Below are 13031 nucleotides of genomic sequence, written 5' to 3' on the forward strand. Positions count from 1 at the left end.
AAAAATAGCATTGAGGGCCCCCCACCAGGATCAGAGCCCTGTGTGAAGATCACTGCACAGAGGAAGAGTGAGAGCACAACAGCCCTGCCATGAGCAGCAAACTGCCTGAACAGACCTGTCAGACACATGCCAGAGATGTGGGTATTTACCCATGGTTGCAGTGGCAGCTGGGCCAGCACCCAGGGCACCCAATGCCCAGACAGATGAATTGTGCTATCTCAGACACTAGACAATGGCCTAGATGGAAAGATTCAACCACAACAGAAGTCCTTCTGGCAGTTGATAGCTCACAATCCAGGTGTGGAGCTGACCTCTGCAGTTTCTCCCCCTGCTTCCTCCCCATCACCTCCTACAAGGGACAGTAGCCTGAAAACTATCCAAGTTAGAGTGCCACACAACTCATGGCCACCAACTGCTTCCTCCTTCCCTTGAGTCACCTCAGGGTACAGTCCAAAGGGCTTACACCCCATTCCCAGGGTGAACCTCCTCTTCCCAATGCCCCAGCTTCCCAATCACAGCTAGGGCAGTGTATTGTGCTGCTAGGTATTCATACCCTGAACTCCATTACCAGAGCCTACCTTTGCAGGGGCTACACTGCAGTGCCAAAGGCTGAGCCTTTCAGCATCTGGGCCCAGAAGCAATCTGAGATAGAGGACCACCCTGAAGGTCATCACATACTTCTTCTTTTCCGTGGAGCTTCAGTGCTGGGGTACCAGGTCCCTCCGCACAGAGATGTAACGTCATGTGTCAGGCAGAACCCCTCTGCAACTGGTCCCTAGAGGCTGAGGCTTGCACAGCCCCAAGGTGGCAGCCTCAGCTTCTTAGCTCATGTTTTTAGCTCTGGGAGGGTTGCAAGTCCTCTGCAATAGTAGCTGTCAGTGCTCTCTGCCTCAGCCCTTACAGAGGAAGGGGGGATGGGACTGATCTCTGGGGCAGGGTTTAAAGGGGATGGGGAAGGTGCCAGTGGACACAAGTATAGACAAGGCCACTTGCCATTGCCTCAGCTCCCCTGGGCTTTGTGTGTGCTAAAGCAGGTGAAAGTTGCACTGCTCTGCCTCTGCCAGATGACATTAGCCAGTGTGCTAACCACAGCCCTTTAAACCTCATGACAGTGCCACCTAGAAGGCTGACACAGAGAATAGTGCTCTATGCTCCACCAAGCCTCCTCCTCACATGAGCCACCAGGAAATCTCCTGGGAAGCCCCTGGACTGCTACACAGGCACCCACTGGTGGTTTTAAAAAAAGGTGCAATGGAAGTCTATGATCGAGGATGTGTATAACTAAATATATAGGGATACATATTTTAATTTTTAAAAAAGTTCCTTGGATAGGGTGACCCAGAATGCACTGCACACTCCAGAAAAAGAAGGAAGCAGCCTGGGGCTCTAGGCAGAGTGGGTTTTCTAACCACCCAGACCATAGGAGCTTGGAGAGGGCAAGGCACTTCACCTTGTTCCATTCCGCTCCTGGGAGAGGTCTGAGTTAAAAATTGTCTCTATAATATACCTAGGAGCTTGGGGAATGAATGAGGGGCAGGGGGAACCAGCCAATGGTAGCATCTTATGAACAGAGGCAACTGAATAGCAGTGAGCCCCACCCCATAGCATGGAAGAGGAGCTTGCAAGCAGGTGTTCTAAAGAAAGGCTGAATTGATCAGCTGCTGCTTAAGGCCAGACCTTCCACAGGCCCAGTGTCTTTCCTCCTTTTTCTGTGGAGCTGCAAAACTCAGCTCTACTGCATGCACCAAGGTTAAGTGCATGGCCTTTCAGAACAGCCAATAGGCACTTTCACTCCTAAGCCCTCCAAAGCCTGCCTCTATGTGCCTCAGCTTCCAAACCTTGTAAACAGAGATGTGAATCAGTGCTGGGTTAGGATTTTCAGCTGAAACCTCCCCCTCCCCATGCCACCCCACCCCAAAAAGAAGATTCACTGCAAACCTGTGCTGATATTGGAGAAACCTGTGCTGATATCAGTGACTTGTTTCAGCTGCAAAAACACCTTCATGAAAAAAATAAACAATGGACGACAGGTTTTGTTTTGAAATGTGTTTCTTATTTTTTTTAATTAAAAACAACTTAAAAGGGGAAAAATAAAGTTTAATTTCAAGTTGATCCCAAACTGATATTTCTCAGTTTTTTCAGTAAAGCAGATTCGGGGGGGTAGGGGGGAATCTGATTATTTGTTCAGCTGTAAGAAACCTACTAATATGATATTTAGCTATTCTGGAAAAGTGCTTTAAGACCCCTGACCAGAACACACAATGTAAATGTAAAGTATTGTTTGAAAAATGAATAAGTAGCAAGACTTGCCCAAAGTCAGGGTATAAGCAGGGCCTAGACTAGGACTCCTTATTCACAGACTCTGTCCCCAACAAGCTATGGCAGTAATATTCTGAATGCAATTATCTTTCCAGTTCAGCTCCCTCTTTTTCATGCTCCACAATGAAAGGAAACAACCAAGCATGTACTGGTAGCTTTTTACTTGTCCTTATTTCTAACAGGCATTAGGAAAATTCACAACAGCCCAAGGGAAAAGGTTCCAAATGAGTGTAACAAGTGGATGAGATAAATAATTCCCTTGGCCTGTGGCCAAGCACTTATTGAAAAGGCTACCCCACAAAAGTGCCTCTGAACACATAAAAGCAGCAGCGGCCGAGATGGATGCTAATGAAAACTATGGTGATAAAGACATAACTTGTGAGGATGGCCTTGATGGCGTATCTTGTCTCAGGATCGTTAAGCATCCGTTTGCGTGGACTTTGAAACCCCACAGAGAGCCGGAAACCAGCAATCATTTGACTCTCTCGCCAGCAGTAATAAGTGCCCCTGTCATTCAGCTGGGCAAATCGAATGTGCAGGTGATTGCCATGGTCAATGAAGACCCGCATGCTCTTGTTGACTCCTTTGAGGAAGTGGGTACGGTATAGTGGAGCTAAGTCTTTGTCCCAAGCCACTGCATGCTCTGGCCTGGCCCCAGGGCAAGAGATAATCAGACTGCTTCCTATCTGCTGCTTATGGAACTGAATGGGAACTTTGGGCACCCAGGGTTTTTCACCCAGCTTTGCAATAAGGTTGGCGATGGCAAGCACTCCTTCCTTGGGGGCTTTTTTCTTTGGACAAGGTGTCATGCAGCTTCGAATGACGACCTCAGGCTTCCTGAGCTGAATGGTGCTGTGGAAGCGCATGGGGACAGATCTTGAACCACAGGACACCACATCTGCCAAGGTGGTGCGGTACCTGGGGTTGAGGTAAGTGCTGTTCACGTAGCAGAGACCAATTCTCCGTTGCTCACCTCGTACTCCGCAGCGGTCACATTTGGTCCAGTCCCAAAAGGTGGTGAACAGACTGAACAGCTTTTCAATGTGATCCTTTTGTGGGTGCTGGCCTATGTCTTTGAAGGCCGCAGTGATGTACTTGGATGGCTGCACATCCACGTCATAGCCGTAGAAAAAGTCCCCTTGCTTTGTGCCACAGAGATAGTGGCCCGAGTCCTCCACTTGGGCCCGAAAGACAATGAGACTAAACATCCTAATGCTGAAACGCTTCAGCATGTCACTACCCATCCGGATGTGGCCTGAGTCCACAACCATAGTGCCATCAAAGTCTGTTAAAACCTTGGTCTCCCGGCTGCCTGGGCTGTTCTGGAAGTACCACACAACTGAGGTGATCTCTTCTGGCTTGCAGTTGCAAGGCAGCTCAAAACTCATATCAGCCAAATAGGCAGCGTTGTTGAACATCAGGAAGGCTGGACAGGGTGTTTTCTTGAATATGTCTTCCTTCTCCATAATTGCAAAAGCATGGAGAAGGTCTATCATCCACAGAAGAAAGGTCATTCCAACCAGCCTCATGGTCACCATTCAGACTAGACTGTCTCCAAGGAGTATGAGTCAAACTTGCATCCACATCGAATAGTAAGTAAGTGTTGTGAGATCTTTATTGATCTCCTAGTTACCAAGGTTAACAGTAGGATGTCAGTGGTGGGGTAGGGAGTGCTTTATGAAGATAGGGCTTGTAGGTAAGTTTTTAACAATAGAATTTCCCCTCTGCACTAGTTGGTAGATGGGAGAGGTTGAACAGGAGTCATCAGAAATATGTCATCTCAGCCTAATAATTGCTGGGGAGGCTACTGTAAGAAATCAGTCTATTGTATCAAAGACTGCACTGAAAGGTCAAGGCTTTCCATTGGGGCCTCAGAAACATTCATTCTAGAACCTTTCCCTTTCTTCGTCACGTCTGCTCTAGAACACGAATGCAGCCCTGAGAATGTCAGATTCAGAATTTGCACAGCCCTATTCAGCTCTGAACATATGCAGACAATATCCACATAGCTTCACTGAATTGCAGCTGCCCCTGGGGCTGAAGGCCATGACCAGGTAAATTTATGCATACGTAGCACAACAGCGAGAAGAAGGAAACTCTGACCCAAATGCAGATGGGAACAACAGTGCAGTGCATGGTGCAGAAGCCTCCACTGTTTAAGGTTTGCCTGAAGGGCTTGAGCAGTAGCTGCAGAGAATTGCTCTTGGAGAGACAAACAGGGAGAGGGATCCACACTCTCTGCATCTCACTGTGTGGGTCTAGGGACTTGAAACCTAATATTTAGGCCACGTCAGCTTCCCAAATGGTTGGTCTAGGGTGCTGGATTCCATTGATATAAGGAAGTCTTGAGATGTCTCCAGCTATTCAAATAACATAGTAGATTTTTTTGGCCACATCACCTTCTCCTCAAGAGTTCTCAGCTTAGTGGTAGGATTATAAGTGCATAAGGCTGGCATGGGAGATCTTGGTTCTATTCCCTGTTCTGACACTGACCCACTGCATAACTTTGGGCAAGTCACTGCCCCTCTCTGGCCCTGATTCTTGCCCTTTTCCTATTGTTGAGAATATTATCAAAAAATAATTTTAGATGAATGCATGAGTGAGTGAATGAATATGGCTTCAAGCATACCCAGTTTACTGAGAAAAGCAGCCTCAAGAACAGGAAGATAAGAAGAATAAATAAACCATTTACAAGAAGATAAGAACAAGAGCAGACTCCCTGTCTCCCTGTCTCAGGAGATTATAAAACAAGCAATTCCTTACCATCCATCCATCTGCATACCTAAGCCATGACGTATGTAACCAAAAGACTGAGTTTTGATGAAGTCAACTCAGCAACTCAACTCAACAGCAACAAGGTGATTGGTTTAGCAGGTTGTCAGAGGCACCATAGCAGTGTGTCTGCATAAAAAGGCAGTGAAGACAAGGCCCCCAACCACGTTGTATCCCATCCACATCAACTCGGGAGAAAACCGCTGGTGTCCCTCCCATAAGATCATTGTGTCCAGAGGCAATGCAATTGGCCATCGTGACTGAACCTGAGCACTAGTGGATTGGCCTGTATGTGTGAGTATGAATGGTTTTAGATAAAGCATTGCTTTTCCCCATTGGTCTTTCGTCCAACACTATCTAGCTTGTAAGTTCTGTGGGGCTGAGCCTGTTTCTCAGTACAGTGATTAACACGGTGGATCCTGCTTTGAGTTGGATTCAAGTAATACCTTACATGTGATTGTAACAGAATATAGGAATGCTATCTAGACATCTAAACATGGGGTTATTTCCATCTTACCTGTTGCCCTTAGAGTAGATGTTCAGGGACAGAACTAAACTGGTTGCCTCTGTCCCATTCCTGTCAGTTCAGGACTGGATTGAATCCTGGGCTGCTCCTATCCTCTCCCTATGTGAATATGCTCTGATCTTTCTCAGAGGAAGACCACATCTGACTTCTGCTAAGTCATTCTATCTGCTTTTAATGTCAGATTGTTTTCAGTTCCTGTTAGATAGGAGGTTCTTCTTCACTTCCTGTCCTAAGCATTGCTTGCTGTACTTGTTCAAACCCATGGTACTCTACCCTTCTGCAGCCCCTAGCATTTGCACAGTAACCTCAGGTGTATATTCCATGGAAAAGCAGTATTTTGTAGCTTTGAAAAAATAATTCCAGAAAGCTCCAAAAGTACCACCAGCATCAATGCATTCCCAGGTAGCCTAATTTAAAATAAAGCAGCGTGTGCAGAACCCAGAGATCCTGAGGGACTCCACAAGAACAAACCTCTATGTGTATCATGTAAAATAAAGGAGAAAATATATAAGGAGAAGAGACCTCAGATTCAAGCTTCTAAAATGAAATACTTTCATTTTGATATGTTGAGAAACCCTCTGTTCATTTCAGCCAAATAACCTCTCTTTAACCCAGCATTTCCCAAAACATGCCCTGTGTCTCCTACGGGTTGCTGAAGATTTGCCAGGAGGCACAGAACAGACCTCTTAGCTGCACTCCAGATCTCAGCTTTTATTAAAAAAACAAGTCCCTATCTGCTATGATTGCAAAAAATCCCTTCAAACCATGACCCTAGTGCAACAAGATTATCCATCAATTAGCAGAGGCTCTGAGGTGTGAACTGCACCATTCATTTCAAGGAAGCCAACACTAATGCCTCTGAGGATCCTTCAAATGTCCATATGGTTAACTACTTCACTGCTCATCAAACCTGTGGGAAGGGAGGGATGATCTTTAGGAAGAGACATATCTGCATTTCCCAGAGGGAGGTCACAGGATTAGCCACAAGGTATATGTGGGCATGTGCATGGAGATGTACACCTGAAGGCAGGTACTTAGTTAACAACACCTGGTGAGGCTTGCAGGAGGATGTGATTCATTTTATTTTACTGTTGGGGGAAGACAGGACTAATCTTCCCAGAGCTGGGTAAAATCTGACAGCTATTGATTATGTTCAAATGACCTTTCAGGATAAAGACCCAGAAGGACAGAATTTGTACTCTGTGAGTTTCATCCGGTTTAGTTACACAAACTTCATGGCTTAGTCTTTTTTGTGACCTACACATGGTTTTACTTCTGACGCCTAGGGCTGAGAAACATCCAGTTTCCTATCTCTGTTTCCCTCTACATCACTCCCTAAACCTAATTCTCCTTTTACAGGCAGTGGCCAGAGTTCTACCTTGCCACCCATGACTATCTTCACTCCAATGCAATCTGCTTTCTTGTTTATGTCCCAAACCTTCTGCATCCCCACTGCTAGCCAGTCTGCAGCTTTCTACACTTCAGTTCCTGCCTGTCCAGATTCACTTCCTCTAATAATCCAAGTAAAATACTAATTAGGGTGGAGTGGCCTACAGCAAGGTCATGTCTTGGCATGGAGATTATTGCTAATCTTTGGTGCATGACCATGACACCTCAGGATCTGCACTGTAATAATTCTGGTCCTGTTTAAGAAAGTGATCACTCAACTCATTCCCAAATGTTAAACTCTTGGAGGCTTGTACATGAACACCTTCCAAACGTAGCTCTGTTTAAACATGGTAATATAACTGATTTGTTTCTCAAAAATGCCCTCTAGGCAAGAAATATGTAGAAGTAGGGTAGATTTGGTTAGCCTATAAGGTGCAAATCTACCCTGCCTCCTATTTGACTTCAGCTTAACATGGCTAAATGTCGCTCTGCTCAGGGAATACATAAACAAAGAACAAAAAGAGGTGAAGAATTGATTTTGATTTTATTTTTTACCCTACTAATACCAGAAAGACTCCCTTACAGCTTTGCCCTCAGATAATCTACTGATTATTACCTATTTATATCAAGGATTCCTTTCTGCGCGTAGCACTTTTCCAATTCCTGCAATACCATTCTTTCTGTAACTAACACTTATTTGTACTGAGGTAAGCAACTAAGCTAGGTACTAAGACAGATACAGAGAGGATTAGATCAGCAACACTCTACAGAGAGGAATTCTCAGGGTATGTCTACACCAGGTCCCTTGCATGTTCAGGGAAGGATACCCCCAAGCATTCCCCACCCCACACAGACCCACTCACATGCACTGGGAACAGAAAAGTGGTAGTGCAGCTGCTTAGAGATGTCTACTCACATGGCCACTCTCAAGACCTTGGTCTCTGGGGTGCTTGACAGTGGCTGTGTAGAAATCCCTTACAGCAGCTTCACCACTGTGTTTCCAGGCCCAGTGAATGCAAGTAACAGGTGGGTGGACTGTATTTGGAACCATCCCTCTTTGGACATGCCAGGGACAAGGTGTCATGTATCCTAAGAGTCTTGTGATCTTTGATCGGAGAGTGGAGCTGAAGGATCCCTACTCTGGACTCTGCTCCCACACACCCTTGCAGTGAGCCTGTTGTCCTTCACATGAGTTGGTAACATTTCATCAGCTCCATCAATCTCCTCTCATCTGCCTCCCTCCCCAGGTCACACCCCTGGAGATGCATTTCCCTCTCAGTTTCACTTGGTTCTTCCCCTAGAGCTTCTGATCCTGCCTTGGCTTTGTCAACAGGAAGCCCACAAGTGCTACAATTTCTGTTCATGCTCTTCAGTTTCTCAAACAAGTCCCTACTGCTCTCCTTTTCCACCTGGCTCAGGAGATCCACATTGAGCCCAAAGCGCTTAGTTTCTGAAAGGCTCTGTAAGATATGCAGGGTGGCTTCTCTGTCTTCACCACAGACATTCTCTGCCAACAACCTGAGGAACTCGCCCAGGAGGCCAAAGCCGAGATCCGCTTGAAAGATTTTGCCCAGGCCTGTGCCTCCGAGCTGCAGTAGGAACTGGTATTTTTCTTGCCCACTTTTTAAGCATCTGCGCCAATCTCTGTAGAATTCTGAAGAGGTTTCAGGTAATCGGTCCAACCCCTGGAAAGAAAAGACCAACAGCAATAAGTGAGCACCAGGCTTCTCCTGTTTCCTTTCCTTTCTACTTCTGAAATCCCTCTCATTAGTCTGTACACACTGATGACTGTCTGAATGTATGTGTGTGTAAGGGGGTATGGGATCCTAAGTAAACTGGCAAAACTCCCATTGACTTCAATGGGGCTGAGATTTCATTCCAAGGAAAGAATGGATGGTGGTCACACAAAACAGGTCACCTGTGGTAACTGAAGTCACAGGAAGAAAGGTAAAATAGTGCTATGGCTCAGAAGCCAATGAAGAGACAGCAAACAAAGTTCAGGAGTAAAAGGCTAGTTTTCACCCTGGCAATAAGGGAACAGTGGCAGAGACAGGATGTAGGACTAAATGGAGATCTGATCTACTCAAGAGATTTCAATATTTGGGATTTGTTTAGGGCTTGTTCACATATGGAACTGCTATTTCTTCTGAGTGGTCTTTCCTCAGGTTGGGGGAGGCCTGCTTTTTCGAATCCTCATTCTCTGCAACCTAACATCCACTGCTTTCTCTACTGAATGGCCTCTGGTCTGTTTTGAATTTCACACGCTATCTTGTTCTGCAATAACTTTCAGATGTCAACAAACCAATAGTGATGGAGGATTCATAGATGTAGGGTCGGAAGGGACCTTGTAGATCTTCTAGTCCGACCCCCTACACTGGGCAGGAGAGAAAACTGGGCTCAAATGACCCCAGCCAGGTAAATGCTGAGCCTCCTCTTAAAGACCCCAGGGTAGGAGCCATCACCACTTCCCTTGGAAGTTGGTTCCAGATCCTAGCTTCCCTGACTGTGAAGTAGCGCCTTCTAATGTCTAGTCTAAACCTACTCTCTAGCAACTTATGGCCGTTATTCCTTGTTACTCTGGGAGGCGCTCGGCGGAACAAGGTCTCTCCCAAACCACGCTGGTCCTCCCTAGTAAGTTTATAGACTGTTTTTTTTCCTCACCTGGGCTATTTCCACCTCGCTGTTCTGCTGGCACTTAGCTTGGGTTGCACAGGAATTCCACAGTAGGTTTTTCTTTTTTCCAAATTTATCCTTTTTTTCCAGGGGCTTCAGGTGTGATGCCTGCACAATATCCCTATAAGCAAAATCCTGTAAGAGCAAATACCCTCCACATCAACACCAACGCAATCCTGCAGGGAAAGGAAGTTGACTGGGCCCTGCAGGGGAAGGGATTGTGGCCAGGCCCCAACCCAACTCTGGGGTGGTGGTGGCCTGGCCCCAAGGGGTTGGAAGGGGTGCCCCAGCTCCAATAATCCAAAAACAGGGTGAAAGGAAATGGGGTGCTCTAAACAGCTGCACAGGGCTTGGGGTTTTGGCAGCAGGGAGAATGACTGTATTAATGTTCACTGCTCCCCCACCATCACATTTCTGGACCTGTGGGGAGCCCCATGGGCCAAATGAGTTGGCTCCATGGGCCACTATTGGCCTGTGGGCCAGAGGTTGAGCACCCCAGTCTAGAAATAAAAGTTTTTCCAGCCAAATGATGTTGGTTAAGGGTATGGTTTTTGTTCTCTCAGTTTTCTAGCAGATGCAGTTAAATGAAAATATAGGTGTCTTACATCAATATATAGCCTGTACTAGTTCCCAAATCAAACTAATACAAGCTTTTTTTATACTAGTATAACCACATCCACTTTAGAGGGGTTTGCCACTTATGCTGGCAATGTGTGTAAGATCTGTGCTGCGAAGGCCAGTCCCCTTTATGAGAAATGTTATAGTATGGGTGCTAAATAAACCTTTCCTTTCTTTTTAATTCCATTCTTCTTTGTTTTTAACACATCTTGTTTTGATTCAGATTCCTAGGGTCTGAGTAATTTCCCCACAGAGAGGAATATCTCATGACTTTTCTGAGAAGCTGCAGGATAGAGCTTTTGGAGTTACACGTCCCTTACCCAGCAAGTTGGCCTAGACAAAGAGCTCCTATCACAAGAAACTGTGTTGCCATTGAGTTGTGGGTGAAAGACATGGACCTGGTCACACATACTCCTTATTGCTTCAGACACTCTCACAGATTCAGTCCTCCTCACACAGGTGGGAGGATATGACAATACAACTTCTGAGCAGACAGTGTCACTACATGACACTCAGAAATACAAACTTTCATCCTGATGAAAGAAACACTGGATTGTTGTATTCCCAACTCCAGACTCGCCACATGAAACAAGTTGCCTGCAAACCTAAATTCTTCATAGGATGCCACCTTCTGGTGAACAGCTCGAAATTTGGCATCATTTTCTCTCCAGTACTTTTCATCAGCAGCAACAGCAGCCTGTAGTTCTCTCTCCAAAGCACAGAAATCTATTGCTCCAGATTTGTCCATGATGATAACCTGAGAGCAAAACATAATTAATGGCATGCACAGACCAAACAATTATACCAGTTTACTGTGACTCATGCTGAACCAACTTAACTATTTCATCTGTCCTCTCTGTATCAGTGTAACTTTACACCTGTTTCATTCAGTTTAATTCTGTTTATGCTGGGATGAGAATAAACAAGATGAAGCAGTTATAAGTGGTAAGTCCCTTTTACACACTATTTTAATATAGTGTATAACTGCATCTCTGATTTAGTTACTTTATAACGTCTGGCCTGCAGGCTGGATCCAGCCCATCAAACTGTTCCATCTGGCTTGCTGGTAGTCCAGCAGGCTACCAGAAGTTGACAGCATAGCTAGGAGGCGTGGTGTGCATACAGCCCTCGTTTGCCTCGTGCTCATCCCTGGACCCATGCTGTCACCAGCCCCCAAACCAAGTTACCTCATCCCCTGCCCTACACACCGTTGGCTTTGCAGATCCAGCCCAAGAGACCTTGGGGTCTAAATCTGGCCTAAAGTGCCAGGTGAGTTTGACACCGCTTATCTACAAGGTGCAATTCTACCCTGCCTGCTGCCTGACTTCAGACTAACATGACTAATGACCTCTATCTGCCCACAAGCCAGAATTACTTGGGGTGCATGAGCACCATGCAAGGGGAATATTCCTTGCTCTTTCACATCCTGTATATTACTTGAACTCTTGTTAGACTTGCTGCACGTATCTAATTATTAAAGGTGTACCAATACATTGGTCCCATATTGGATCAGCACCAATATAAGGCAAATTGAGTGTATCGGCTTTTTTTGGCTGGTGTGGCCAATAAATGCCCCATACATTCGCGAAGCTGCAGCACAGCATGCAGGCAGCCAGGAGTGCAGCCTGGCAGCATGAAGAGTAGACGGGTCTGGCCGGTAAGTCTATAGGGGGGGGCAGATTGAGGCCCCCATGGTGAGGGAGGGAGTGGGGCTGGGGCAGAGGCAGGTGCTGCCCAGCAAAGCCGGGGTGCAGGACTGGCCGCGCACAGGGAAAGGGGGTGATTCTTGCTGTTGTGCGCACCCCCAGGGGAGGCATGGGGGGGGGGTGCCCCTGAATCTGCGCGCAGGCCGAGGGCAAGCTGCCGCTGGGGGCTGGGGCCAAGGCAACACTGGGCTCTTCCCAGGTGGGGGGGCTGGACCAGGCTGTGCTTGGGGAGGATGGCGGCAGTGCTGGGAGGGGAAGTTGGGAGGGCTATGGCAAATTTTGGGGTGGCTGAAGCCCCGCCCCTAGCCCCACCCAGTGCCACCACTGCCCACCCTGAGCACAGCCCAGCCCAGCCCCCCTGCCAGGAAGAGCTCAACACAGCCCTGGCCCAACCTGCCCTAGCCCTGCACGCAGATGCGGGGGCACACGCCCCGCATGGCCCCCCCAAGGGTATGGGCAGCGGTGGGAGCTGCACCCCCCACCCCACACCTTCCCAAATGAGCCACTCCTGGCTCCGTCCTGGGCCCCCCAGCCCCACTCCCTCCCTCAGCGCGGGGTCCTCAGTCTGCACCCTCCACGGCCCTTCCCTCCCCCCACAACAGACTTATCAGCGGGAGGCTGCTCTCCACACTGCCCGGCTGCACATCAGCGATTGGAACGGTATCGGCTGAAACGGCTCGTTAAAAATCGGCCATTGGTATCGGCCCCCAAAAATCTATCGGTGCACCTCTATTAATTATACAGTGAGTTCATGCAAACCCCAATCTGAAATGATGACTTTGAAGTTGGGCCCAACTTTCCAGGGCACCTGCGTTCCATCTCAGCTGAGACAAGTCTCAGAAGAACACAAGAACTGCCCTTGACTGGGTCAGACCACCAGTCCATCTTGTCCAGTCTCCCCTGTCACGCCGCACTTCGGACCCCAGAGCGCTCCCCGCCGGGCCCGATCCCGGCCCCGGGGCTGCCCCGACACTGGTTCCCCGTCTCACCGACCGTCTCCATAGCAACAGCGGGACGCGCCGCCGAGG

The 13031-nt window shown here is 47.5% G+C and overlaps 2 protein-coding genes across 5 annotated transcripts; both read right to left on the reverse strand.

Annotated features, from left to right (window-relative positions):
• Positions 1-2504: 2504 nt before the first annotated feature.
• FAM187A (family with sequence similarity 187 member A) lies at positions 2505-4108 on the reverse strand. The gene has a single exon (XM_006278593.4). It carries the CDS (start codon positions 3855-3857, stop codon positions 2610-2612), a length of 1248 nt encoding a protein of 415 aa, XP_006278655.2. The 5' UTR covers positions 3858-4108; the 3' UTR covers positions 2505-2609.
• A 3423-nt stretch (positions 4109-7531) lies between these two features.
• CCDC103 (coiled-coil domain containing 103) lies at positions 7532-13011 on the reverse strand. Of its 4 annotated transcripts, none has more exons than XM_014596264.3 (4): positions 12993-13011; positions 10903-11054; positions 9668-9800; positions 7532-8691 (listed from the first exon to the last, which is right to left on the reverse strand). In XM_014596264.3, the coding sequence occupies exons 2-4, from the start codon at positions 11043-11045 to the stop codon at positions 8191-8193; spliced, it is 777 nt and encodes a 258-aa protein (XP_014451750.1). In that variant the 5' UTR covers positions 11046-11054; positions 12993-13011; the 3' UTR covers positions 7532-8190. The 4 variants fall into 4 exon arrangements, with proteins under 4 accessions (XP_014451750.1, XP_006278642.1, XP_019331684.1 ...); XM_006278580.4 differs by lacking the exon at positions 12993-13011 and adding an exon at positions 12763-12986; XM_019476139.2 differs by lacking the exon at positions 12993-13011 and adding an exon at positions 12925-12983.
• Positions 13012-13031: the final 20 nt, after the last annotated feature.

This window comes from Alligator mississippiensis, chromosome 4 (genome assembly GCF_030867095.1).
Source record: "Alligator mississippiensis isolate rAllMis1 chromosome 4, rAllMis1, whole genome shotgun sequence".
NCBI classification, from domain to species: domain Eukaryota; kingdom Metazoa; phylum Chordata; order Crocodylia; family Alligatoridae; genus Alligator; species Alligator mississippiensis.

Excerpts from the sequence above, each read along its gene's own strand:
- FAM187A (XM_006278593.4), bottom strand. The coding sequence starts at position 3,857 with ATGGTGACCATGAGGCTGGTTGGAATGACCTTTCTTCTGTGGATGATA.
- CCDC103 (XM_006278580.4), bottom strand. The coding sequence starts at position 12,888 with ATGGACTGGTGGTCTGACCCAGTCAAGGGCAGTTCTTGTGTTCTTCTG. Across the intron at positions 9,801-10,902 it reads GCATCCTATGAAGAATTTAG|GGATATTGTGCAGGCATCAC; the intron begins GTTTGCAGGCAA and ends TTTTGCTTATAG. Across the intron at positions 8,692-9,667 it reads GCGAGGTGGAAATAGCCCAG|GGGTTGGACCGATTACCTGA; the intron begins GTGAGGAAAAAA and ends TTTTCTTTCCAG.